Source organism: Podarcis erhardii (assembly GCF_964252035.2).
Source record: "Podarcis erhardii genome assembly, chromosome: 14".
Taxonomy (NCBI): domain Eukaryota; kingdom Metazoa; phylum Chordata; class Lepidosauria; order Squamata; family Lacertidae; genus Podarcis; species Podarcis erhardii.
The window spans coordinates 787303-813536 of NC_138503.1; the positions used below are offsets into that span (position 1 = coordinate 787303).

At 45.8% G+C, this 26234-nt stretch overlaps 1 protein-coding gene across 5 annotated transcripts in view; it reads right to left on the reverse strand.

Moving 5' to 3' along the window:
* SNX33 (sorting nexin 33) overlaps window positions 1-22970 on the reverse strand; it is a 46007-nt gene extending 23037 nt beyond the window's left edge. Inside the window, exons 1-2 of one of the 5 annotated variants that reach the window (XM_081838980.1) lie at window positions 20101-22965; window positions 13756-13859 (exon numbers count right to left, since the gene is read on the reverse strand). In XM_081838980.1, coding sequence (XP_081695106.1) covers window positions 13771-13859; window positions 20101-21529 — 1518 coding nt within the window. In that variant the 5' untranslated portion in view covers window positions 21530-22965 and the 3' untranslated portion in view covers window positions 13756-13770. Of the gene's footprint in view, window positions 1-13755; window positions 13860-20100 lie in introns of those variants that run through there. The other 4 variants (XM_081838976.1, XM_081838977.1, XM_081838978.1 and 1 more) reach the window with 4 other exon arrangements.
* Window positions 22971-26234: the final 3264 nt, after the last annotated feature.

The following is a 26234-nucleotide window of genomic DNA, read 5'->3' on the forward strand; positions in this document are numbered from 1 at the left end:
GATCCCTTGTTTCAATTCTGCTTTCATGCCTGACTGTTACATTTATTTATTTATTTTACCTATATAACAACATTTATATGCTGCTTGATTACAGAAAACCTCTAAGCTGCTTACAAATTATCAAAAAAGTAAATTCTCAAAGATATTTTAAGCAGGTGCTGAAAGGTTGCAGTGAGGATGCCTGCCTAATGTCAACAGGCAGGGAGTTCCAAAGTGTAGGTGCTATTCCACTACAAGACTGACTTCTTACGAGTGCGGAGCAAGCATGATGTGGACCTGTAACCAGTTCTGCAGACTGACATGATCAAAAGGTCATGTCTGGGGTAAGGCAATCCTGAAAGTAACCTGGGATTGTACTTCTTTATTGTACTATATTTTAAATTCTAGTCTTCCATTAACTTAGTTTGTGAGCTATTCTGCATCTGCATGCATTAACAGCTGGAAGGGAGGGGGAACCCAGGATATGAATAAAATTAATTATGTTACAAATAAATAAAATTCCCATAGGGAAAGCTGAGCGAAATGCATGCAACAAGGGGTTGAGATCAGAGCATTAATAAGCTTCCAGAGAGACTGGCTTGGTTCAACAAGCTAGCAAACAGGGGCAGCTCCAGAACTTCTGTGCTAAGGCCTCAGATCTGCTGCCTCTTTCCTCCCTTTTAAAAACTTTGTTTTGTTTTGTTTTACTTATTTTACAGCTGGGCAAAGTACAGTCCCTGCTCCCCTTCACTTTAACCTGCCAGAGGCATCTCTACAGATAATTTACATATGCAAATTTTTATGCTGGGGGGAATAGGTCCTTTAATTCCCCAGAAATGTTCCTGTGAAACAGCCAGTTTCTCGCCCTCCCAACTTGGCCATCCTTGTTCCATCCTCATTGGGGATTGCAAGGACACTGCAGGTTAAGCCACACAGAAACTGCTTTGAGACATGGACACAGAATTCCCACCGTGGATTTCCAGTTTGCTGCAGATCGCATTGGAGTGTGAGTCTAGTTCTCTGGGACAGACTCGATCGCCGCAAGGGATTTAGGGGAAACACAAAGGCGCTGTGTACCTTTGGAAGAAGCCCAAAAGGATGTTTTGGGTGCTGGGGATATGGCTGTGCACTTAGCAAGCTCTCTTGCCCCCGATCCGCCCTATAAAGACCAGGGAAGAAGGGCGAGATTGAGCTGCGAGTGCTAGGATCCATTCGCTACCCCGTGGTGAGAAGCCTCAGGCTCCAAGCAAAAAAGCTGCAAGCTCTCGGATAAATTAAAGCTAAAAGCCAAAAGGATTAATTAATTGGCAAAAAAATCTGGATTATAATTGGCAAAAAAGATGGGATGAAAAAAGGAGGTTTGTCCTGGCTGTGATGAGCTCTACTCTGCATGGGGACTTTCTACAAGTGCTAGAGTAGCAGATTGCATTTTGTTTTTCTTTTGCTGCCAAATAACTTTCACTAAATAATTTACAGGGTTGGAAAATAAAGAAGGACTAACTCCCATCCCTGTACATAAAGGGGGAGCTATAATTTGGAAATAAAGACTTACTTGAACTCTGGAAGTACGATCTTTCTAATGGGAAGTATAGATACAAGACTGCTATACACATAGCGAGGAAACAGAGAAAAGTCTTAACAAATAAAAGATTAGGAAAAGAATTCATAACATCAGATAAGACAAAAAGGAGTAGTAATTTATGTATAGACAGATATGACCTGCAGCAAATTTTTAAAGATGAGGAGGAAAGAATGATAGCCAAACACATAACATCACAAGGCAAAAAAAATATGTAATAGAATATACACACCGAATGAAAGAAAATTGGAACTTTATAAACTGTTAGAGGAAAAATTATTTGAATTTACAGATCAGAAAATAATATTTACGGGTGATACTAATGGGGTAGTGTCCCTGGATATAGATAGAACAATAAGAAAGACGGATTCGAAAGAAGGGAGACTACTTGCCACCTTTTTTTAATCTGGTGGAAAATCTTACATTAACGGACATTTGGAGATTCAAAAACCCTTTGGAAAGGGAATATACTTTTTTCTCAGAACCAAATCAATTTGCTAGAAGAATAGCCTCAATATGGATTTCCAGTGACTAACATTAAGAACGAGAAAGGTGGAAATACAACCAAGGACACTTTAGGATCATAATGCAATTTTATTGGAATTAAGAAGAGAAGAAAACTCACCATTTAGGTGGAGGCTAAATGAAGGACTATTAGATAATCAAATGACCTTGCAGAAAGCTCAAAAAACCCTGAGAGATTATTTTGAATTGAATTTGAATCATGGTACGGACTTAAATGTGGTTTGGGACACAAGTAAGGCAGTGATGAGAGGTTTCTTTACACAACAAAACACCTTGCAGAAAAAGGCAAGGGAAGAAAAAGAGTTATTAGATGAGTTTATGAAAAGCAATTAATTAAGAAACCCAGAAACGAACTGATAAAACAGTGTATTAAGATGTTACAAACCCAATTTTCGATGCTAATAAATCAGGAAGTTGAGTGGGTGAAAAATTGATGAAACATAAAAATTTTGAATTTCTTAATAAACCAGGGAAACTTTTAGTGTGGCAATTAAAGAAGAAGGTGTCATGTGACAAAGGTATTTGAGAGCAGAAGCAGTAAAGGAGTCTAGAAATGTGAAATGCTAAAAAGCTTCAGAATCATTTAGCATGGTGAATCACTGTGACTCATCTTGAGGATCACTCATTCCCTGTATAAGTATTGTATCTGCTTGCAGGCAGACTCAGTGACTCAGTCAGTGTCTACAATGTCTCAATCTATGTGTGTGGTGGAGCCTGTGAAGCCTGTGCTCAGTGGAAACTCTGTGTATGCTCTGAAGCTAGTTTAAACTTCTGTTCACTATGCTGTTATTTGCAAACAAGTTTATTTTAACCCAGTAAAGCTTTTATTCTTTTACTGAAGACTCTGCATTATTAATTTATGCTGTGCGTCAGAAAGGTATAAATACAATTAATAAATTGAAAGTAGAAGACAATTTGTAAGATTTTATATGGAACTATATTGGGCTGGAAAAGAAGATATAGTTAAAATCTAGGACTATTTAAAGCAGAATAAATTACCAAAGATTCCAAAAGAAAAGATATACCAGCTAAATGCACCTATTACATGATGGAATTACAACAAGCAATGGGACAAGCCAAATCAGGAATATTGCCAGGACCAGATGGACTCTCAGCTAAATATAATAAAAAAAATACAAGATCAACTAGTTTTCCACTCAAAGATATGATGAATAACAATGAGTAGAGGTACCGTATTTTTCGCTCTATAGGACACACCGGACCATAGGACGCACCAGACCATAGGAGGGGGAGAACGGGGGGGGGGGGCGCGTTCCATTTCTCCTCCCGCTTCGCTGAAGGGGCGTTGCGCAGGGAGGGAAAACTGTGCAGCGCCTCTCCAGCAAAGCGAAGCCTGGAGAGCAAGAGGGATCGGTGTGCACCGACCCCTCTCGCTCTCCAGGCTTCAAGCGGCTATCTGCAAGCCTTCGGAGCACAGCGGGAACTCCTGCTGTGCTCCAAAGGCTTGCAGATAGCTACCTGAAGGCCCCGGAGCGCAGCCTTTGAAACCTCTGCAGAGCAGCGGGATGCCTTCACCCCGCTGCCCTGCGGAGGCTTTGAGCAGCTAACCCCAAGCTAGAACAGCAAGACGGAGCGTTGCGGAGCGCTCCGTCTCCCTGTTCTAGCTTTGGGCTTAGCCGCACAGCCTGCATTCGCTCCATAACACACACACACATTTCCTCTTAATTTTTGGAGGGGAAAAAGTGCATCCTATAGAGCGAAAAATACAGTAAATTACCAGATACTTGGAAGGAGGCCTATATTACATTAATTCCTAAACAGGATTCGGATTTACAGTGGTACCTTGGGTTAAGAATTTAATTCATTCCAGAGGTCTGTTCTTAACCTGAAACCGTGCTTAACCTGACTAATGTGGGGGAGGGAGACAGTGCTCCTGAAGGTAGGAGTCTATCAATTGATGAAGATGATCACCCAAATGTCATAGACCAAATGGAGCAAACAGCACGCAGACCTAGTGGTGGGAGGAAAAAATCCTTAAATAAGAGACACGGGGGAATGATTAATGGACTTCTTGGATGACGACTTGGATGATGGACTCAAGGGCATCCTGATCAAATTTGCAGATGACACCAAACTGGGAGAGGTGGCTAACACCCCAGAGGACAGGATCACACTTCAAAACGACCTTGACAGATTAGAGAACTGGGCCAAAACATACAAGATGAATTCTAACAGGGAGAAATGTAAAGTATTGCACTTGGGCAAAAAAAAATGAGAGGCACAAATACAAGATGGGTGACACCTGGCTTGAGAGCAGTACATGTGAAAAGGATCTAGGAGTCTTGGTTGACCACAAACTTGACATGAGCCAACAGTGTGACGCGGCAGCTAAAAAAGCCAATGCAATTCTGGGCTGCATCAATAGGAGTATAGCATCTAGATCAAGGGAAGTAATAGTGCCACTGTATTCTGCTCTGGTCAGACCTCACCTGGAGTACTGTGTCCAGTTCTGGGCACCACAGTTCAAGAAGGACACTGACAAACTGGAACGTGTCCAGAGGAGGGCAACCAAAATGGTCAAAGGCCTGGAAACGATGCCTTATGAGGAATGGCTAAGGGAGTTGGGCATGTTTAGCCTGGATAAGAGGAGGTTAAGGGGTGATATGATAGCCACGTTCAAATATATAAAAGGATGTCACATAGAGGAGGGAGAAAGGTTGTTTTCTGCTGCTCCAGAGAAGCGGACACGGAGCAATGGATCCAAACTACAAGAAAGAAGATTCCACCTAAACATTAGGAAGAACTTCCTGACAGTAGGAGCTGTTCGACAGTGGAATTTGCTGCCAAGGAGTGTGGTGGAGTCTCCTTCTTTGGAGGTCTTTAAGCAGAGGCTTGACAACCATATGTCAGGAGTGCTCTGATGGTGTTTCCTGCTTGGCAGGGGGTTGGACTCGATGGCCCTTGTGGTCTCTTCCAACTCTATGATTCTATGATTCTACCTGAAGCACCACTTTAGCTAATGGGGCCTCCCGCTGCCAACGCGCCACCAGAGCACGATTTCTGTTCTCATCCTGAAGCAAAGTTCTTAACCTGAGGTACTATTTCTGGGTTAGCGGAGTCTGTAACTGAAGTGTCTGTAACCTGAAGCATCTATAACCCAAGGTACCACTGTACTTTAAGTTAAAAACTATAGGCCAATCTCGCTCTTAAATAATGTTTAGAAACTATGCCAATATCTTAGCAAATAGATTAAATACTGTATTAAAAGATATTATTCATCAGGCTTCCTCCCTGGCCGACAAATGAAAGACAACATAATATAATAGACATATAGTGGTACCTCGTTTTGAGTCCGGGATCCGTTCTGGAGCCCTGGACGCTCGACAGAGCATCACTCTGCACACGCATGTGGAGCAGTTTTGCACTTCTGCATATACGTGAAGCGCGATTTAGCGCTTCTGTGTGTGAGTGAGTGGAAAACCCGGAATTAACCCATTGCGGTACTTCCAGGTTTGCCACGGATGTTCCACGGAATGGACGACCGACAGAGAAGACTTAAACCGAGGCATCACTGTAATAGAATATCTGTAGGCCAAGAATGATAAGCAAGCAGCTTTGATGTTTATTGATGCGGAGAAGGCCTTTGACAATATTTCATGGACTATGGAAAGGATGGAATTTGGAGAATCATTTCTCAAAGGAATTGGTGCTATATACTCTGAGCAGAAACCATACTGATTGTTAACAATGTACTGACTGAAAAATGTGACATTACTAAAGGAACTAGACAGGGTTGTCCCCTGTTGCCATTATTATTTACCGGTATTTTAGTCCTAGAAGTCCTGGATAGAACTGTAAGAGCAGGAGTGAAAGGAATTACGGTGGGGAGCAAAGAATATAAATTGAAAGCCTTTGCGGACAATCTTGTAATAACAATTGAAGAACCTTTGACTAGTGCAACAAAGGCACTAGAAAAGATTCAGCAGTTTGGGACTTCCGGTCGGCGCCAGCGTTTAATGGCGGTCCTTGCCTCGAGCTCCGAGGCAGGACTGCTCCGCGAGTTCGGGTCTTACCCGCTACGGCAAGCGGGGGACCCCTAAAATCACAGGCGCTGAAGCCTATGAGCAAGGAGATTCGGTGGGCACCTTTGCGCCCCCCGGTATCGTGAAAGAGCCTTTTTAAAGGCTCCGGAGCGGCATCGGGGCGAGCACGGTGCTGAGGATCGCTACCCAGCTTGCGGAGTGAAGCCGCGTCGCCATTGACGGAGAGCGCCGATTCCTTTCTGAAACTAACGATTGGCAACAAAAATAGCCGTGAGTAATAACGGAAAATTAAGGAAACGGGACTTTAAAAATTTAGAAGATTTGGCTGAAAACGGGAAAGGCAAAATTAAGGAAGTCAGCCTCCCGGATCTGCATGAGTTACGGAGCAATGAAAAGACTGAGCTGTATTTAAAAGGAAAGCTACTTTAAATTTTACCAGACCAGACATTGAAAGGATCTCCCCCCTGTAGAGCAGGGGAAGGGGGGGGGAACAGAATTAATCTAACCTGTAAAAGAAAGAAAGAGTTATGAACGGGGAAGCTTCCGCTGCCGACACTTCTGGCCAGACTGCCGGAGCAGCGATCGCCTAGAAAAGGAACTGTCAAATGAGCTGTCAAAAGATAGTGGCTACAAAATAAGACCTACTTGAAACATAATAACGGGACTTTGGTGGATTAAAGTTTTAATACCATAAAGTGCTACAAAGTAGGGACTTTGGTCAGACTTTTGGTTGGACTTGTGCTTTTGGAACTTTCCGTTTCTTTGTATAGCTGTTACCTCTGTTTGGATATAATTTCTCCCTCTAGAGGGCTTCAGTTGCATTACGGTGTATTCAGCGGGATTTTCCACTTGCAACTTTCCTGTGTGAACGACCTTGAGTTATGAGCAACCCGCTGGAAGAAATTTCAACAAGAAGTAAAACAAAGCAGGCTCAAAAACAAGTTCAAAAAAGAGGTTCTATATCAGGAGCAGCAGCTGCACAAGAGAAAACAACAGCAGCATCAATGGATTCTATGACACAGGCTCTACTCAGAATAAATCAATCTTTAGAAGTACTTACTAAGCAGTCTGCAGAGCTTACTAAACAGTCTACAGAGAACTCTAAGAAACTGACGGAGCTGACAACAAGACTAGACCTGAACACAACGACAATATCATCTAATACAGACTCTATCAATCGTTTAATCCAAGAGAGTACGGAAACAAGGAAAATAGCTGAGAGTGCCAGGACCACTGCTGAAGAAACCAAGGGAAAATTTGCGCCTATTGCAAAGAAAGTACATGAACATGATGCAGCTTTAGCCCTGTTGGAATTGGAGAGGAAAAGTAAGAACCTGAAACTGAGATTGGTACCAGAAGAGGAAGAGGACAAGCTTGGGGAATTCCTTACAGATAAATTTCAAGATTTCTGGAATGATGAACTAGATGGAGAGGAAGATGAATTTGTAATAACTACAGCCTTTCGGATTGGCAGGAAGCAAGGCAAGAAACCAAGAGATTGCCTAATCACCCTGAGATCAAAGGAACAAAGAGATAAAATATTGAATTTACATTTCCAGAAGGCCTTGGTCATTAAAAACTCCCAGATACAGATCTTCAAGGATATTCCTAAACACTTTTTGGAGGTCAGAATTCAATTTAAAGATTTAGTTGATTTACTCAAACAGAACAATATTCCATTCAGGTGGGAATTCCCACAAGGGCTGTCCTTCAACTTTAAAGGGAAGAAAATTAAAATAAAAACAAATCAGGATAAAGAACTTTTTCTGGAAAGAAACTTAGAGGATCTTCAGAAAGGAACTGCTAGTGAGAGGGAAATACCGGACATTTCAAACCTATCATTTGGATTGAACCAAGCACCGACCGAGGAGGAGCAACAACTTGGTGCAGTCGGTGGAAGAGGTACCCAGTAATAAAAATGTCTCTGCAACTCTTGAGTTGGAATTGTAATGGTCTAAACCATCCCCGAAAAAGGGGCCAAGTGTTTCATATATTAAAGAAAGAACACTTAGATGTAATTTGCTTACAAGAAACCCACATTGCCAGGGCACATAGAAAACTTCTAACAAATAAGAGACTAGGATTAGAATTTATCTCATCAGATAGAGTCAAGAAAAGAGGAGTAGTGATTTATGTCAAGGAAAAATTCGAGCCAAAAATGATCTTTAAGGACGAGCAAGGAAGATACCTGGCAGTGGAAATTCAAATTCAAGGAGAAAAGATTTTGATTGTTGGAGTTTACGCACCAAATGAGGGGAAGGCTGAATTCTTCAAGAAGTTGCATGAGACTCTAATGGACTTTTTGGACCTTAAAATTATAATGATGGGCGATATGAATGGAGTTGTCTCCACAAACATGGACAAGGCCCAAAGACAAGTAATATCCAATGATGGAAGACTACCAAAGACTTTTTTTGAACTGACTGACACTATGGACTTGATTGACATTTGGAGAACTAGGAACCCTCTGGAAAGGGAGGGAACTTTTTTCTCTGAAGCAAAAATGACATGGACTAGAATCGACCAAATATGGATTTCTAGTAATCTGGCATCAAGGGTTAAAAAAACAGAAATTTGCCCCAAAACCTGCTCCGACCATAATGCTGTGAAGATGGAAATGAGACTGACAACAGCTGGAACCTTTAGATGGAGAATGAATGACACCCTTTTTGGAGATGAAGAAATTTGTAAAAAGGCCCAAAAGACACTTAAAGACTACTTCGAGATAAACCTGAGATCAGATGTCGAAAAAAGAGTAATTTGGGACGCAAGCAAAGCCGTGATGCGTGGCTTCCTAATACAACAGAATTCAATAAAGAGGAAAAAACAGAATGAGAGGAAAGAGAAAATTTGGAACCTAATAAAAGAAGGGGAGAAGAAACTGAGATCTAAGCCTAAGTCTCATGAGATTTTAAGAGAAATAAAGTTTCATCAAACACAATATATGGAACTGATGAATCAGGAAATAGAATGGAAAATAAAACAAATGAGGCAAAAGACCTTCGAGTTAGCAGATAAATGTGGGAAGCTACTGTCATGGCAATTGAAAAAGAGACAAAAGCTGAATACGGTGACATCACTCGAAGTAGATGGGAAGTTTATTAATAAACCAAATGAGATAAGTAACTGCTTTCAAAGTTTTTTCAAGAAACTGTATAAACAAGGGCCAAAGAATGAACAAGAGATAGAAGAATTTATTGAAAAATACGGCCTGCCAAAAATTTCGGGAAAAAACAGAAGGAGTTTGAATGAGAAAATTACAGATCAAGAAATAGAGAGTGCCATTCAGGATATGCAACTAGGGAAATCACCAGGACCAGATGGACTAACTGCGAGATACTATAAAGCATTGAAGGAATGGTTAGTACAACCATTGAAAGAAGTTTGCAATCAAATCTTGGAGGGGAAAAAGGCTCCCGAATCGTGGAAGGAAGCATTCATCTCACTTATACCGAAGACAGAAACTGAGAAACATCAAGTCAAGAACTACCGCCCTATATCACTTCTGAATGTGGATTATAAAATTTTTGCAGACATTTTAGCAAAAAGATTTAAAAAAGTTTTGTTAGAGGAGATTCACAGGGACCAAACAGGCTTTCTACCAGGTAGACAATTGTCAGACAATGTGAGGAACATTATAGACATTTTGGAACTTCTGGAAACTGACATAAATAGAAAAGCTGTGTTGATTTTTGTGGATGCAGAGAAAGCCTTTGACAATATTTGCTGGAGTTTTATGAAGAGGAATCTCCAAGGGATGGGGGTAGGCAAAAACTTTGAAAACGGTATAGGTGCAATATATTCTGAGCAAAAGGCTAAACTAATTGTAAATGGTATGGTCATGGACGAGATCCCAATAGAGAAAGGGACACGACAGGGATGCCCAATATCCCCTCTATTGTTTATATCGGTACTGGAGGTTTTCCTGAATATGATTAGAAGGGACCAGCTGGTTAAAGGAATACAGGTCGGAACTAAACATTATAAGTTAAGAGCATTTGCAGATGACCTAGTTTTGACATTGCAACAGCCAGAAGCCAGTACAAAAAGAGTTTTGGAATTAATTGAAATATTTGGTCAAGTAGCAGGTTTCAAATTAAATAAGCTTAAGACAAAGGTGTTGGAAAAAAATCTAACGATGGGGGAAAAAGATAGTTTCCAAAGAGAAACCGGTTTGGAAATTGCAAAAAGAGTAAAATATCTGGGGGTGAATTTAACATCTAAGAATGTGAATTTATTCAAAGATAATTATGAGAAATGTTGGTTGGAAGTGAAGAAAGATTTCGATATATGGTCTAGGCTGAGACTTTCCTTGTTAGGCCGAATTGCTGTTATTAAGATGAATGTATTGCCGAGATTGTTATTTTTGTTCCAGACATTGCAAATTTTAGACAAGATGGACTGTTTCAAGAAGTGGCAGAAAGATATATCTAAATTTGTCTGGCAGGGCAAAAAACCCAGAATAAAATTTAAGATTTTGACTGATGCAAAGGATAGAGGGGGCTTTGCCCTGCCGGACTTAAGACTTTACTATGAAGCAGCAGCTTTTTGCTGGTTGAAACAATGGCTACTTCTTGAGAATACAGATATTCTTGATCTGGAAGGTTACGATAAAAACTTTGGTTGGCATGCATATTTATGGTATGACAAGGTAAAGGTTCATAGAAACTTTAAAAACCATATTGTCAGGAAAGCACTGTATAATGTATGGAACCGATATAAAGATTTGTTAGAGAGTAAAACCCCCAGGTGGTTGTCACCAATGGAAGCCAAGGCGGTAAAAAGACTGAACATGGATTCAGACTGGCCAAAATATTGTGAAATTATAGAATATGATGGTGAAAAGTTGAAACTACAGAGCTTTGAGAAATTGAAACCTAAAGTCCGAGACTGGTTACATTATTACCAGATTAATGAGACCTTTAAGCAGGACAGGAAACTAGGATTCCAGAAGGAGAGGTCAAAGTTAGAAACAGAATTGTTAGAACCCAATACTAAGAATTTGTCTAGAATGTATAACTTGCTGCTAAAATGGAACACACAGGATGAAACGGTTAAATCAGCCATGATTAAGTGGGCACAAGATATTGGTCATGATATTATGTTTGCTGACTGGGAGCAGTTATGGACCACAGGTATTAAATTTACGGCATGTAGTGCCCTAAAAGAGAATATAATGAAAATGATCTATAGGTGGTACATGACCCCAGTCAAGCTTGCAAAGATATATCATTTGCCCAATAACAACTGTTGGAAGTGTAATGAATGTGAAGGAACTTTTTATCATCTTTGGTGGACCTGCCCGAAGATTAAAGCCTACTGGGAAATGATCTATAATGAAATTAAGAAAATCCTTAAGTGGACATTTGTAAAGAAACCGGAGGCTTTTCTCTTGGGCATGGTAGGCCAAATGGTTCCAAAGAAAGATAGAACATTTTTTATGTACGCAACAACAGCAGCAAGAATTCTTTTGGCAAAGTATTGGAAGACTAAAGAATTACCTACTCTGGAAGAATGGCAGACCAAGGTGACTGAATTTATGGGACTGGCAGAGATGACCGGCAGAATCCGTGACCAGAGGAGAGAGACAGTGGAAGAAGACTGGAAAAAAATCAAAATCTATCTTAAAAATTGTTGTAAAATTTCGGAATGTTAAGATGTCAAGGGATTGGATATAAAGAATTACAGCTGTAAAAACTTAAGCTTAAGAAAACTTTAAAGAGAATTAAATATAAAAATGGATGAAGGATTGCTAAAAAATTGTAAAACAAGAATGCAGTGAAGGGGAGGTTTGGGGAAGTCGTGTTATGTTTGTTTGTTTTTTGTTTGTGTTGTAAAATTAATAAAAATTATTTTTTTAAAAAAAAAAAAAGAAAAGATTCAGCAGTTTGGACAAGTTGCTGGTTTTAAACTTAATAAGACAAAACCCAAAATGTTGGTCAAAAATATGACAGTACAATCTAAATAATTGATCATAGAAATAACTGTGGGGGAAAAGGTCAACTATTTAGGGGTATAGTTAACTTCAAAAAATATTAATAAATTTAATGATAATTACATACCTATGTGGAAAGAAGTAAAGAGAAACTTGGAGGTGTGGGGAAGGATGAATTTATCATTTTAGGGAAGAATATCAGCTATAAAAATAAATGTGCTACCAAGAATACTATTTCTGTTTCAATCAATACCACGATCAGTGTGGTAGGGCACTTTAAAGAATGGCAAAAAACAATATCTAAATTTATCTGGCAGGGGACTAAACCAAGAATAAAATATAAGTTACTGACAGACTCTAAAGAAAGAGGTGGCTTCTCCTTGCCAGATTTGAAGTTATATTATGAAGCGTCCTGCCTTTTCTGGCTTCAGGATTGGATTTTGTTTTTAAAAACCCCAGATCTTTAGACGTTGATGGTGATGATAATAGGTTTGGGTAGCTTGCATATTTATGGTATGAAAAAACGAGAGTACACAAGGGATTCCTGAACCACCTGGTAAGAAAATCAATCTATGGGGTATGGGATAGATACAAAAGTTTACTGGAGCGGAGAACACCATGGTGACTCTCTCCATTGGAAGCAATTTCGGTTAAAAAATTGAATATGAGAGGGGAGTGGGCCACTTATAAAGAATCATTAACAGAAGCAGAAGATCAACTAAAAATGAAGATATAAGAGAGTTACTAACAGATTGGTTACAGTATCATCAATAAAATGACGTCTTTAAAGTAGATAAGAAAAAAGGTTTTGATACAGAGAGGTCGAGGTTTGAAATAGATCTGTTGCAAAATAATGTGAAAGTACTTTAAAAAATGTACAAATTACTTTTAGAATTGTATACAGTCATGCCTCATGTTGCATCCGCTTCAGGTTACGTTTTTTCAAGTTGCGTCCCGCAGCAACCCGGAAGTACTGGAACGGTTACTTCCGAGTTTTGCCACTCGTGCAGAAGCGCTAAATCGCGCCGCGCATGCGCAGACAAAGCACCTCAGGATGCGAACGCTTCGAGCTGCAGACGTGCCTCCAGGACGGATTATGTCTGCAACTCAAGGTTCCACTGTACAAAAGATGAAGAAGTTAAGACAGTGATGATTCACTGGGCAAGAGACTTTGGAAACAATATCCAATTTTCATTATGGGAAAAGTTATGGAAAGAGGATTTAGAATTTACTGCATGCTGTTCGTTGAAGTACAACTATATGAAAATGATGTACTGTTAGTATCTAACACTGAGTAAAATTGCGAAAATGTATAGAACTAGTTCAAATCTGTGTTGGAAATGTAAAGGGAAAGAGTGTACCTTCTACCATATGTGGTGGTCTGTGGAGTGGTAAAAGCTTTCTGGGAAATGATATATACAGTAATGAGTTAAAGAAAATGTTTAAGAAAACTTTTGTTAAAAAACCAGAAGCTTTTTAGTTAGGTATAATAGGTGAAGAGATACCAAAAGAAGACAAAAAGCTTTTCATGTACACAATGACGGCAGAAAGAATACTTCTAGCCCAGAGATGGAAGGAGGGAGAAGGGCCAACCAGAGAAGAATGGCAGACTAAATGGATGGAGTATACAGAGATGGCAAGAACTTTTATTTTAATGTTTTGAAATGGTTAAAGTTAAAATGTATAAAATTATGTAAAATCAATAAAAAATTATATATATAAAAAGAATTCCCACTGTGGAAAAGAAGTCATCTGCTGCAAGGCATAGGAAATACTAACTCCCTATGCTCCAACAGCTCATGTTTATCCAGAACTTCCTGTTTGCTGATCCCTCCACCTGAAAAATATGGATATGGAACAACCGATTGGTTCAAAATTGGGAAAGGAGTACAACAAGGCTGTATATTGTCTCCCTGCTTATTTAACTTATATGCAGAAGTCATCATGCGAAAGGCTGGGCTGGATGACATAAGATATGCAGATGACACAACCTTGATGACAGAAAGTGAGGAGGAATTAAAGAACCTTTTATTGAGGGTGAAAGAGGAGAGCGCAAAATATGGTTTGAAGCTCAACATCAAAAAAACGAAGATCATGGCCACTGGTCCCATCACCTCCTGGCAAATAGAATGGGAAGAAATGGAGGCAGTGAGAGATTTTACTTTCTTGGGCTCCATGATCACTGCAGATGGTGACAGCAGCCACGAAATTAAAAGACGCCTGCTTCTTGGGAGAAAAGCAATGGCAAACCTAGACAGCATCTTAAAAAGTAGAGATATCTTCTTGCCAACAAAGGTCTGTATAGTAAAAGCTATGGTTTTCCCTGTAGTGATGTATGGAAGTGAGAGCTGGACCATAAAGAAGGCTGATCGCTGAAGAATTGATGCTTTTGAATTATGGTGCTGGAGAGTCCCATGGATTGCAAGAAGATCAAACCTCTCCATTCTTAAGGAAATCAGCCCTGAGTGTTCGCTGGAAGGACAGATCGTGAAGCTGAGGCTCCAATACTTTGGCCACCTCATGAGAAGAGAAGACTCCCTGGAAAAGACCCTGATGTTGGGAAAGATGGAGGGCGCAAGGAGAAGGGGATGACAGAGGACGAGATGGTTGGACAGTGTTCTCAAAGCTACCAGCATGAGTTTGACCAAACTGCAGGAGGCAGTGGAAGACAGAAGTGCCTGGCGTGCTCTGGTCCATGGGGTCATGAAGAGTCGGACACAACTAAACGACTAAACAACAACAACAACCTGAAAAGTCTCCATCTTATTCTTCATTTCAAGTTGCCATTATCATTCAGGCCAATGCCTAGGCTTGCTGCTCTTCCCATTTCACAGCGCTGTCCCAGCCCTGCCAGAAGTTAAGGTTATAATCTTGCATGTTGCAAACCACCCTGAGATCTGTGGATGGAGGGCAATATACAAATTTAATAAACAAGAATACATGCAATACCCAGTCCCTGGGGTGCAATGTGTTTTACCTCTGAATAGGCACGCACTGCAAAACTCTGCGTAAGATCTTGGGGAAGGATGCATTTTGTCTCTAAATGGTCACGTTAAATCCACCACCTGCCACTTCCAATACTGGCCAGGCTCAGCAGCCCATAGCAGAGGACAGTTGTGTTTCTCCAGCATAGAGAAAGCCAACGTGGTGCCCTCCAGAAGCTGTGAGACTCCAACTCCCATCAGCCCCAGACAGCATGGCTGAGGGTCAGGGATCATGGGAGTTGCAGTCTGGCCTCATCTGCAAGTGCCACCTTAGCTCCCTTGCTCTGGCCTCTCTCCAAGGAAAAAACAAAGATCTTTAAAAGCCTGTCAGCTAGCAAAGGAGGGTTGCTCAAGCCAGCATCTTGTGCTTCAGCACAGCCTCCATCTGCTCGGCATCCTCCAGGCCTTGTTGGACCACAATTCCCATCAACCTTGACCACTGGGCTATGTTAGGAGGGCTTCGGGAGGGCACCAGGTTGGTGAAGGCTGCTCAGTTATCCGAACCTTGTTCTGTGCACTGCTATTGCTGCTGCCGCAGAGGCAACTAACGCCAGCTGACCCATCTCCTGCCTGTCCTGACAGCGTGTAGGTTTTGTCATCAGCCATTTCATGCACTGTTTATTTTGATTTATTTTTTGCGTTTCTTTTATGGCCTCAGGGAAGAGAGAAATAAAGCAGGGCTGACTTTTAAAACCATGCAGGGCAGACACAGCAAATGTAGACAACAGGCACAGCTGAGCCTCCGGGAGAACATTATGGGGGCAGAGAACAGGGAGGCTCCCTATCTATCAGATACAGGGGATGTTAGCATACATGTCCCAGTTTTCATCCAAGTGATCTGCTTTTACTGCACTTCAGCCCATGCCAAGCTTTTTTTTGAATCAAAGGGCAATTAGGGCATGTGACTAGAGAAAGAGCCTGCACTGGAGTCCTTGAGCACAAAATCACAGGGCGGTAGTTGTATAACATGGGAACAGCATCCCTGCCTCCTATTTCCAAAGCTCAGTGACATTCATTGTGTAGCCCAGGGGGCCCATGACACACTAGAGAGTGGCACTGCCAGGCTTGCAGGACCCACTTGATTCAGATTATTCACCACTATATACACATGCAGTGCAATGCTATGCAAGATGACTCTGGAGCAGGGCGGGGCAATTGCTGCCCTCCAGGTGTTCCTGGACTACAACTCCCATCATCCCTGACCATTGGGCATGCTGGCTGGGGCTGAGAGGAGCTGGGAGTCCCAGAACAGGTGGGCCACCCTCCCTCTGGAGCAAGGCCTGCTGAGGGTATGCCTAGGAGTTCAGTCACAGAAAACTAGCAGATCAAGATGAAGGCTGGGCTGCATTCCCTCCTCCCTGACAGACTCTTTTTCTGTATGGAAGGGATTTGGGGCAGGGAAAGGGGCCCGATAAAAGCACCCCATCCTGCGCCAGTCCTGAAATGGTACATTCCGGCTAGAGATGTAGAGATCTTGGTCACAATCTGCACAGCATAGGAAAAGAAACTCCAGGTGTAAAAATTATCCCTGCATCACACAACCACCATCTCAATATAGCCACCAAACAGGCCTGATCCTGCAGCCTTTACCTGGGTGGAAACACAGCTATGTCTAACATTCCCATCCTTCCTGGCTTCTGCCTCAAAAAGGGAGACACGGCAGGGCTGGTGTGCTACTTGCCATCACCACAGAGGCCCCACATGTCACCTTGTGAGCCCGCCAAGAAAAGTGTGCAGCAGTCAGATGGCCAGGCCCTTTTCCCAGAGATGCTCTTCCCCAGCACCACACTCAGTTCCTGACCTTGTTATGCTCAGTGTTCTCCCTGGGAATTTCCTGGCCCCAAGTGAGGCTCTGCCCCCAGCAGACCCCCAGCTCTCTGCCTTCTGATTGCATCTGGTCTGAGGGATGGCCCTGCCAGTCACCTTCCTCCTCCTTGGTCCCAGACCATTGTTGTGGAAACACAACAATGATGGGGACAAAATTAGGATGGGGAGGCTCCACCTGCCACTGGCTCTGGTGCCACCTGCTGCTGGGCTCTTTGCTTTCCCCAGCAGGCCCCAGGCACCACCACTCAGACCAGGCCAGGTACTTGTCAGTATTGTCTACTATGACTGGCAACAGCCGGAGCAGCACGTCCCATTTTGCCGCTTGAGGCTCCTGTGACCACCTGCTCTGCCACCGCCATGTGCCTTGCCCCCTCCGCTGCTGGCGAAGAAGCAACATCGCCACCTCTGCCCATATTGGGCAAGTTCGCTCCAATTTTGGGTGAGATCTTGCCCAACATGGCTGTGATCTTGTCTAAAATCAGTGCTGATGGCGGAGGTGCTTCTCCACCGATGGTGGAGGAGGCAGGGCAGGCGGGGCACCCCCAGGAATGTCACCTAGAGAGCTTCTAAAGCCTCACTGGCCTCATGTCTGGGCCAACTCTGGCAGCAGCTCTTCAGGGGCTCCAGGAGCAGCCCTTCCTCCCACCTGCAAGTCAAATTTTTAAACTGGACATTCCAGAGACAGAACCTGAAACCTTCTGCATGCCAAGCAGGTGTCCTAGCTTCTAGTGCTGGGCTAGGGTCCCTTCCCTATTCTCTAGCAAATGTGTGTTTTGAGATCTCAAGACTCCTTTGCTGGACTCACTGCATGCAGTTCAAAGAATTCAGCATTCAGGAATTGGGTGGAGAACAGTTCAGACACTCCAGATGCTCAGATGCTGACGGGAAGGTCAATGAAAGACCTTCCAAGGAATATTCCCAGCAAGAAATTGCCAGTTGGTTTCTATATGCTTAGGCCTCAGTCTGAGTTAAGCTGGTCTCTCCCACTTACAGGTGTGAAATTGCCAAAATGCCACAGCAAGGAAGATGGTGTCATTGTCAGTGATGGCTGCAGTGAAGGTCAGGGTGCTTAGCTTGCAGCTGAACTTTGTACTGAAACATCACAGACGGTACATCACAGACGGTGATGAAAGAAGTTTCATCACCTTTCAGCGCTGCTTCAAGGACTGGAAATCTGTGACCCTGCAGGTGCTGCTGGATGTCAACCCCCAAAAGCCCCAGAGGCCAGATGGTCAGTGGTCATGCAAGCTGGGAGTTGTAGTCCAGCAATACCTGAAGGACCACAGGTTCCCCCTCCCTGCCTTAACCATTTACTATGATTTCCTGTGTGCATTGAAGATAATGATTCCTGCGTCCAATGGAGGGTGCTCTGCTCTAATCCTTGAAAGCCTTTGCCACGAATAATTCTAAGGGCTGAATAATTCTAGGAGCTGAAGGATGCCTCCTTCAGCAACTCCTGCAGCGAAGATGGTGCCCAACGTCTTGCTCTGCTATGTAGTCAACTACACTGAGTCAGCTTTACTCAGAGCAGACCCACTGAAGTAGTGAGCTGGTGGTTGTGTAGTGGTCAGTGTCCGACAAGTGTCATCAGCCCAAAGCATCCTCTGCACCCTTCCTTCCTCTTCCTTGTCACAGGGTTTCTTCCCGCTTAGCCTCCCAGTCCTGCTCTGCAAAGCTGCCCTGTCTTTTGAGACTGCATGAGGGTGTTAACCCCAGCCAAGCTAGCAATGTCCCTTTCCTTCACAGAAACCAGACTGCAGCATGAGCAGCTGCAAGGCTTCCAACCATGGCATGCTGTCAAACCAACTTAGGCAATCAGTTGCAGAGGCTCCACAGCAACAAACCAACACAGAGCAGATTTACCAAGGCAGGTGGTGCAAAAAAACCTGACTTAAGGCTACCTACACACAAGAAAGAGCTTGTGAGAAAAAAACACTGGATTCATTGGGACTTGCTTCCAAGCAGACACGCCTAGTGTAAGTGTGATAAAAGGAAGTGTCCCTTGCGAAAATGGTCCCCCTTCCTCAAGGGAATGAGTCCAAAAAATACCCACAATCCTTTGCTTATGCTTCCTGGGATTCTCCTTAGGGAAGCAATAAATGCCATGGCACTGTAACTCCCAAATGGCTTCTACACTTATAAGTGGGATCAGTTCCAACAGTTAAATCCCAAAGAAGCCAGGGCCCATTTCCTATGGAAAGGCTTCTAATATTTTTCAGGCAGAAATAATTCTTTTTAAAAAAGAAAAGAAAAGAAAGAAGTCTGGTTGTGAAATACTGATGGGTTCAGGAATTGTCTCTGGGGGAAGCTAGTAAGTTCAAATTCTAATTTACCGGGGGGGGGGGGGGAATCTTATGTAGGAAACTTATGCCCCGCTGGATGTTGCTAGACTCCAGCTGCCACCCCCCTCCAGCTGGCTGATGCTGAGTGGAGTTGTGAGACCTGCAATGTCTGGGAGGCCACAGGAAGCCCAGCCTGGTGCAGAGTTAAGTGGAATAAATATGTCACCCTTGTTATTGGACCAACACCCTGAGACTCCGTGCTTACTCCAAGGGATGCAGAGGATGCTGAACTCTAACTCACATCAGGCCCAGTCAACATGGCCAGTGGTCAAGGGAGGGTAGCTGGAGCCCAGCATCATTTGGAGATGTCCATGTTCCTCCCTATCTCTGCTCTGCCATCGATATGGATTGGCAAACCTGCTTGCTCACCACGGAGAGTAGAGTGTATGGTTCTGTTTTGCATTATTGAGGGTTTTTTCATTGTTTCTATCATCTATTGGATGTTTTTATCTTTTGCACACCATTTTCAAGGAATCAGCAACAAGCATTTTAAAATAAAATAACAATAAGTGAAAGAATTACATGTTCCTTCCTCATTGGGTTCCGATTCTTTCCTAAGAACAGCCTTCTCCAACCTGGTGCCCTCCCAGATGTTTATGCTTATAGTTCCCATCAGCCCCATTAAGAGGAGCTGTAGTCCCAAACGTCTGGAGAGGGGGCGGGTTGTAGATCGTAAGCCCCTCGGGACCCGACTTCCTCCACTCTGCAAAGCACCATGTGAGCCAATGGTCCTGTAGCAGCAACACACAATAACGTTTCACACACTCTGAGATGCTACAAGGAGGCACCACTACAGACGGCCTCTCACTCAGTTGTTGAACGCAACACCCGAGCCACACCGGTTGCCTCCTCCTCCCCAGCAGTGTTTTGCCCCTAAGGTGCACTTGGCAGCACCCTCCTGGATGGCTGCGTGCTCTGCACTTACCTTTCTGAAGATGGATGATGTCTGGGAAGTTGGAGAGGAGCCCCTGGTACAAGGAAAGCGTGTCCAGCATGAGGAACAGGTCGTTCTTGGGCTGCTCAGCAAACATCTCCCCCACGGCCTCGTAGGTCTTGCCCGTGTGCGAGAGGGCACCGTTGAGCGCACTGAAGCTGTAAGGAGGGTCCATCTGGAAGGACTGGCTCACAGCCTGAAAGGCATTGCCCAGCTTCTGGAACTCTTTGCGGAAGCCGCCCAGGTGCTTCCGCACCAGCTCAGAAGCCACATTGGTCAGCTGCAGCACACTGTCGTCCATCTTCTTGCTGAAGGCCTTGAACGTGTCCACTCTGTCCTCCACGTCCTGCAAATCCTGGTGCTCCGTCGGGATCTGGAGGGTCAGCAGGAAGCTGGCGCCCACCATCTCATCCTTCTCTGCCCGGCGCTTCCCCAGCTTCCACTGCTTGTCATCGCCACAGGTGAGGAAGTGCTGGAAGCCCTCGTACTGCGACAGCGTCGGGTGGCTGGTCATGTGGTCCATCCACAAGATCAGCCGCCGCTTGCGCTTCTCAATGAAGTCCTCCTCAAAGCGCCCCGTGGCCTGCTTCTCGGGCAGGTGGGGCACAGAGACAACGGTGAACTTGTGCAGCAGCCGGTTGTACAGCCAGTCAAAGTGTTTGTACCGCCGGTAGACTGGTGAGTTGGTGCTGCTGGGCGTCAGCCGGTAGGAGATGTAGCTCTTGATGCCTTTGAACTTGGTCTGTTTGGTGGGATCCTCCACGGAGCAGACCAGAGGGTGCGGACTGGGCCTCCACTGGGGCCCACTGGGGCCCATGTCAATATAGTAGGTCTCTGAGATCTTAGACATCATGGGGACATCGCCCAAGATGAAGGCCTCCACCCCAGACCGGACAAAGCAAGAGAAGCGGTTGAGGTTCCTCCCCACCACGCTGCCCCTCTTGGAAGACCCAATGCTGTCCTGCCTCTCCAAGGAAGGCTTGGGCTGGTAGCCCATATTGTACGGCCCAGGGTAAGACAGGTGCGGGGACGGGTGCCCGTTGGTGCCAGGCCTGCTCCTGGGTTCCTCCACCACAGTGCTGCCGTCATCCCACTCATCCCAGTCATCGTCATCGTCATCTTCGAAGCTGCCCTGGTGGGAGACACTGGTGTTGGACGGGGTCTCATAGCAGGAGGAGCCATTTCCAGGGGACCTGGCTGGGCTGCTGGAATAGTCTGAGTAAGTCGAGGCTGTCCTGGAGCGAAGGATCTCCACGTAGGACGCGGGAAAGAGGCCTGTCTCGCCACGGCTATTGGTCCCCTGCAACCACCCATCCAACGAGTTCTCACTGAAGATGACCAGCTCTTCGTTCTCCTCGATGCTGATCTCCTCCTTGTTTTCGCTGCGGAAGCTGTAGAGAGCTCTGGCTTTCATTGCCATGGCTGCTCACTGTGGCACAACCCGCTGCTGACACAAAAAGGTCTCCTTACCACAAGCACTGCCGTTGTTCCTTGAATACTTAAGTCTCTACTTAAGCACAGCACTTGCCATGTGCCTTAAAATCTGTAACACTTTTGCGAAATCAAAGGGGTTTCATAGACTTTCCCGGAAAAGACCAAAACAATTTGTCGCTTTCTTCAGAATCAGTCCTGAGGTTTATCAGGTCCAACAAGTCGGCAAGCCCTGGTCAAGGGTGACCTGCTCAGGGCAAAGGAAACAGCATTGTCAACCCCTGCCCCCCTTTCAGGTTATACAGGACTTGGTCAGATCCATGAATAATTTAGAAAACTGTCAGTCCTGTGTTGATTTTATCTTGCAAGCAAGTTATTCCTGAACCAAACCTGAGGTATCCATAAAAGCAGTCTCCCATTAGGTGAGTGATATCCAAGATAGGGCTTTTGTAAGGAAAGTTTATCTTTCAAAATCTATTTATATTTTTAAAATTAAATAATTTTGCTCAATTTCATCTGAAAGTAAATCCAGTGTAATACACGATCATGGTGCTGGGGAAAAAACGCCTTCAAGAAGAATTAAAAAAGAACATCTGAAAAAACCCTACTATTGTTATTACAGATTGAAAATGTTTTGCAAGCCTTTGCAAGCCTTTTGGGTCTGATTCGAAATCCACAACCCTCCAGAGGGGTGGGGAAAAAAATTAAAAGTCGCAAGTCCATCCAAAACTGAATGGGTCACGCCTTTAGCCCTGAGAATAACACAAACATGCACAGCCCCTCCTATTTCAACCGGGCAAGCACAGAGTTCAAGAGGACTTGTTGATGTCTTTTGCCAGGAGGGAAGAAAATAAAATAGAAACCAGAAGTAGTTTGCTGCTTTGCAGGCCTTGGGAGGGCGAAAAGGCAGGAGGATTCCACGCAGCAACGTGACTTTCTCCCCCCCCCCCCCCCAGTTCTCCAAATAGATCTCCTCGCTTCCAGGGATTCCGCTCCGCCAGCTGAGCGTTAAATCCCTTCAAGGCCGCAGGTGCCTTTTGCTCTGGACTCCTTCAGAGCGGATCCCGCCAGCCTCGTCCGAGGGGTCTCCTCTTTCTTGCGTGGAGAGAAGGGGGAAAGGGGCGAAAGAGCGGGGCAGGACAGTCCTTGGTGCGAGGCGGTCGCCGCTTCCCGGCGCCTGCGGAGTCCAAGTGTCAAGGGCAGCCTCCCGGCGGGCGGGCGAGCGCGGGTTCCGTCCCGCCGCGCAAGGGGAGGCCGAGCGCCGAAAGTTTCCGCGGAGTTGCTGCGACGGAGCCCGGCTGGTTCCGCCGAGAGGAGGATCCGGGCCAACGGGAGCCACTTCCGCCGGGAACGAGGCCGGGGCTGCGGGGAGGCGGAGCAGCCCTCGCCCGGCCCCCCGGCGGCCCCCGTCCTCAAGCCCCCAAGGTCCCCGGGGCCCCGACCCTCCGCGGCCTCCGCCTTCTCGTCGGGGGCGCAGCGCTCCGTGACGCGCGCCAGGAGCCGGGCAGCCTCGGAAGTTTGGGGCGCCGGCTGGCCGCCGCGAACACGCGCGCACGCTCCCGCCCAGCCGCGACCCAGAGCCGCCCCGGCAGGCAGCGAGGACCGCGGCTGCCCTCTGCAGCCCGCTGCCGGAGCCGCGCCCGCTCTCCCGGGGAAGCTCGGCAGGCTCCTCCAAGTCCACGTCAGGCGGACTTCAAGAAAAACGAAAACACAACCTCTGGTTTGTCTTCTGCTGCTACAGCTCCCATCATCCGCAGCCAGCTGAGAGCTGCGAGTTGTATTTCGCAAGCTGTGCTCTACAGACCACCGGGGGCTTGTCAGCTTTGTTCAGGCGACCCACGGCTATCTTTAAGAAAAAGTGGTCCTCCCGCACCCTCCCTGACCACTGATGTAGCTGGTATGGAGACTCCAGCTTTTCAGTTTTGCTTTTCAGTTATTCCAGCCAATTAACAAAGACTTTGCTTAGGAATTACAGGGGATGGGAACATTTAATTGAAAGCAGTCATTTAAATTGGGCTCCCGGTGGTTTTCTATGCACAGGGAATGAGTGAAATATGGAGGGGCATGCATGTCTTTCATTTGCTTGTGCACCTGCAGTCCAAACACTGAATGATTGCATCAGTGAAAGGCAGACCCCTGGAGTGAACGTTGCACACCAGTTCTCAATGCACACCAGAAAATCCTACACTTATTTTGAAGTTCCACTGAATACTGTGTTAAGATTGTAGCTGTACAGCCTGATCCTGTTTGTTAGTGGTACTCACTGCCCTGTTGTGCTTAGTCTAGGTAACCACGTTACCTAGAACAATACTTCTATCCTATACGGATTTCAGGCTCACTTGGATAGAAGTATTGTTTATTTAAGTGGAACTTGCTTCCAAGGAAATGCATTTTAGGGATTCAGGTCAGACTGGCTTGGTGCATGCTAATCCTATATGCAAAGAAAGAACTGATGTGCCAAGTGTTAAGTTGTGGGCGAACATAGCAGACGACACAGCAATTTCTCCAGAGCAGCTCTTTATTTGTAAGCTGGACAGAACTGAACAGTAAACAGCTCAGCCGGCCTGCTTTTATAGGCAGCCGGCAGTCAACACTGCAGCAACAACAACCCAGGGTTTCCCGCCTAAAATAACTGACGTGGATCTGAGTGAAAACTATCTACAGTATCCCCCTGCTGGCCCAGGGTGAGAACTTCAGTACATAACACCCCTCCCCACCGAGATAAGGCGTTAGTTACAATCGTAATGATTTCCTTATATACCGCACTACACGTAATGGTTCAATTAGATGGTTCAAAAGCATATCCGTTTTGAATGGTTCAAAAGCATATCCGTTACATTTCCCATACTTAGACCAACAGTGATACATGTCCAACAACATAGTCCTTTAAATAAGTTGGGCGCTTGGAAACTCTGCCAGACCGCTGGGGACTGGTAGCCAAGTCCGGGGGGGCCACACAATTCTTGATGAGGCTGTGGTGCGACCCTAGGTGGTGCCCCCCACATAGTTCCGGGCAAAGACCTGGTTTCCTGGGACAAATGACCGTGGCGCGTTGGCACAGCCTGGGGGTTCAGCCACGGCAAAGTCCGGGTGATGCCGGTCGAGCGGTGACCTGAGGCGGCGGCCCATAAGCAGTTCAGCAGGACTCCACCCTGTGGCTGCATGAGGGGTGATGTGTTGCACGAACAAGTATTCGGCGACCCGCTCGTGCCAGTCTCCCCGGTCGTGCCAAGCACGCCAGTGCCTCTTTTGCCAAGCGCATCATTCTCTCCGCTTGCCCGTTGCTGGATGGATGAAAGGCCCAGTCCCAAAAGATACCGCTCAAAAGTGCCTGACGTAAACTGCGGTCCGTTGTTGGAGACAAGGACATCAGGACACCCATGCATCGCAAACAGGCCTTGCAGCACCCAGATGACGGTCTCGGTAGTGGTGGAGGGCATCAGGGCCACCTCCAGCCATTTGGAATAGGCATCCACCACTACCATAAAGGTCCGGCCGTGAAAGGGGCCAGCCAGATCGATGTGCACCCTCGACCAGGGTGTCTTTGGCGTCTCCCAGGTGTGTCCCTTAGCTGCCGGTGGTGGAGGCCTCGACTCTTGGCACGCTTGACAGGCGGACACCCAGGCAGTGATGGCATCGTCCATGTTATGCCACCAGACGTAACACCGAGCCAACGCCTTCATTTTGACAATTCCTGGGTGGCCAACGTGCAGAGCCTCCAGGACGCGCTGACTGAGTCCCTGGGGAATCACGACGCGGTCTCCCCACAGCAGACAGCTGCGATGAGCCGAGAGTTCATGTTGTCTGGTTGCGAAGGGCTGGAACTCTGATGCAAAAGGCCCTTGTGGCCACCCCCTCCACATCCAGTTGAGCACCCGGCTGATGGTGCGATCCTGGGCAGATGCGGAGGCCACAGTGGCAGCCGATACAGGCGCTGCTGGAAGATCCTCAATCAGGAAGAGCGATGAAGCTGGAGCCGGGTCTTCCACAAATGCTGGAAGAGGGCAACGGCTGAGGGCGTTGGCATGGCCCATCGATTTCCCTGGGCGATGGACGAGCCGGTAGTGGTAGGCAGCCAGGAAAACAGTCCATCGCAGCATACGTGGCAAGAGGACCGGTGGAGTTGGACGATCACCGGCGAGAAGGCCCAGGAGCGGCTTGTGGTCAGTGATGAGGTCAAAAGTCCTGCCATAGAGGTATTCATGGAACCTCTTCACTCCAGCCACAAGTGCCAGGGCCTCGTTGTCAAGCTGGCTGTAATTCCATTCCGTCGGAGACAGCGTCCTGGAAAAGTAGGCGAGCGGTGCTTCTCTTCCGTCTGGAAAACGGTGACTAAGGACAGCACCGATGCCAAAAGGTGAGGCATCGCAGGCAAGGACCAGCAGCCTGGATTCACTGTACTGTACCAGCACACGGTCCGATGAAAGGAGAGCCTTGACCGCGTTGAAGGCCGCCGTCTCCCGATGACCCCAGGACCAAGGCGTCTTTGTGCTGAGGAGTCGGTGAAGAGGCTCAGCCACCGTGGCTTTGTGGGGCAGGAACATGTTATAAAAGTTCAGCAGCCCCAGGAATGCCTGCAACTCCGTCTTGTTCTTTGGGATGGGGGCCTGCTGGATAGCGCGGATCTTGGATGTGGTAGGGTGAAGGCCGGAGGCGTCGATAAGATAGCCCAGGAACTCCACCTGTGGAACGGC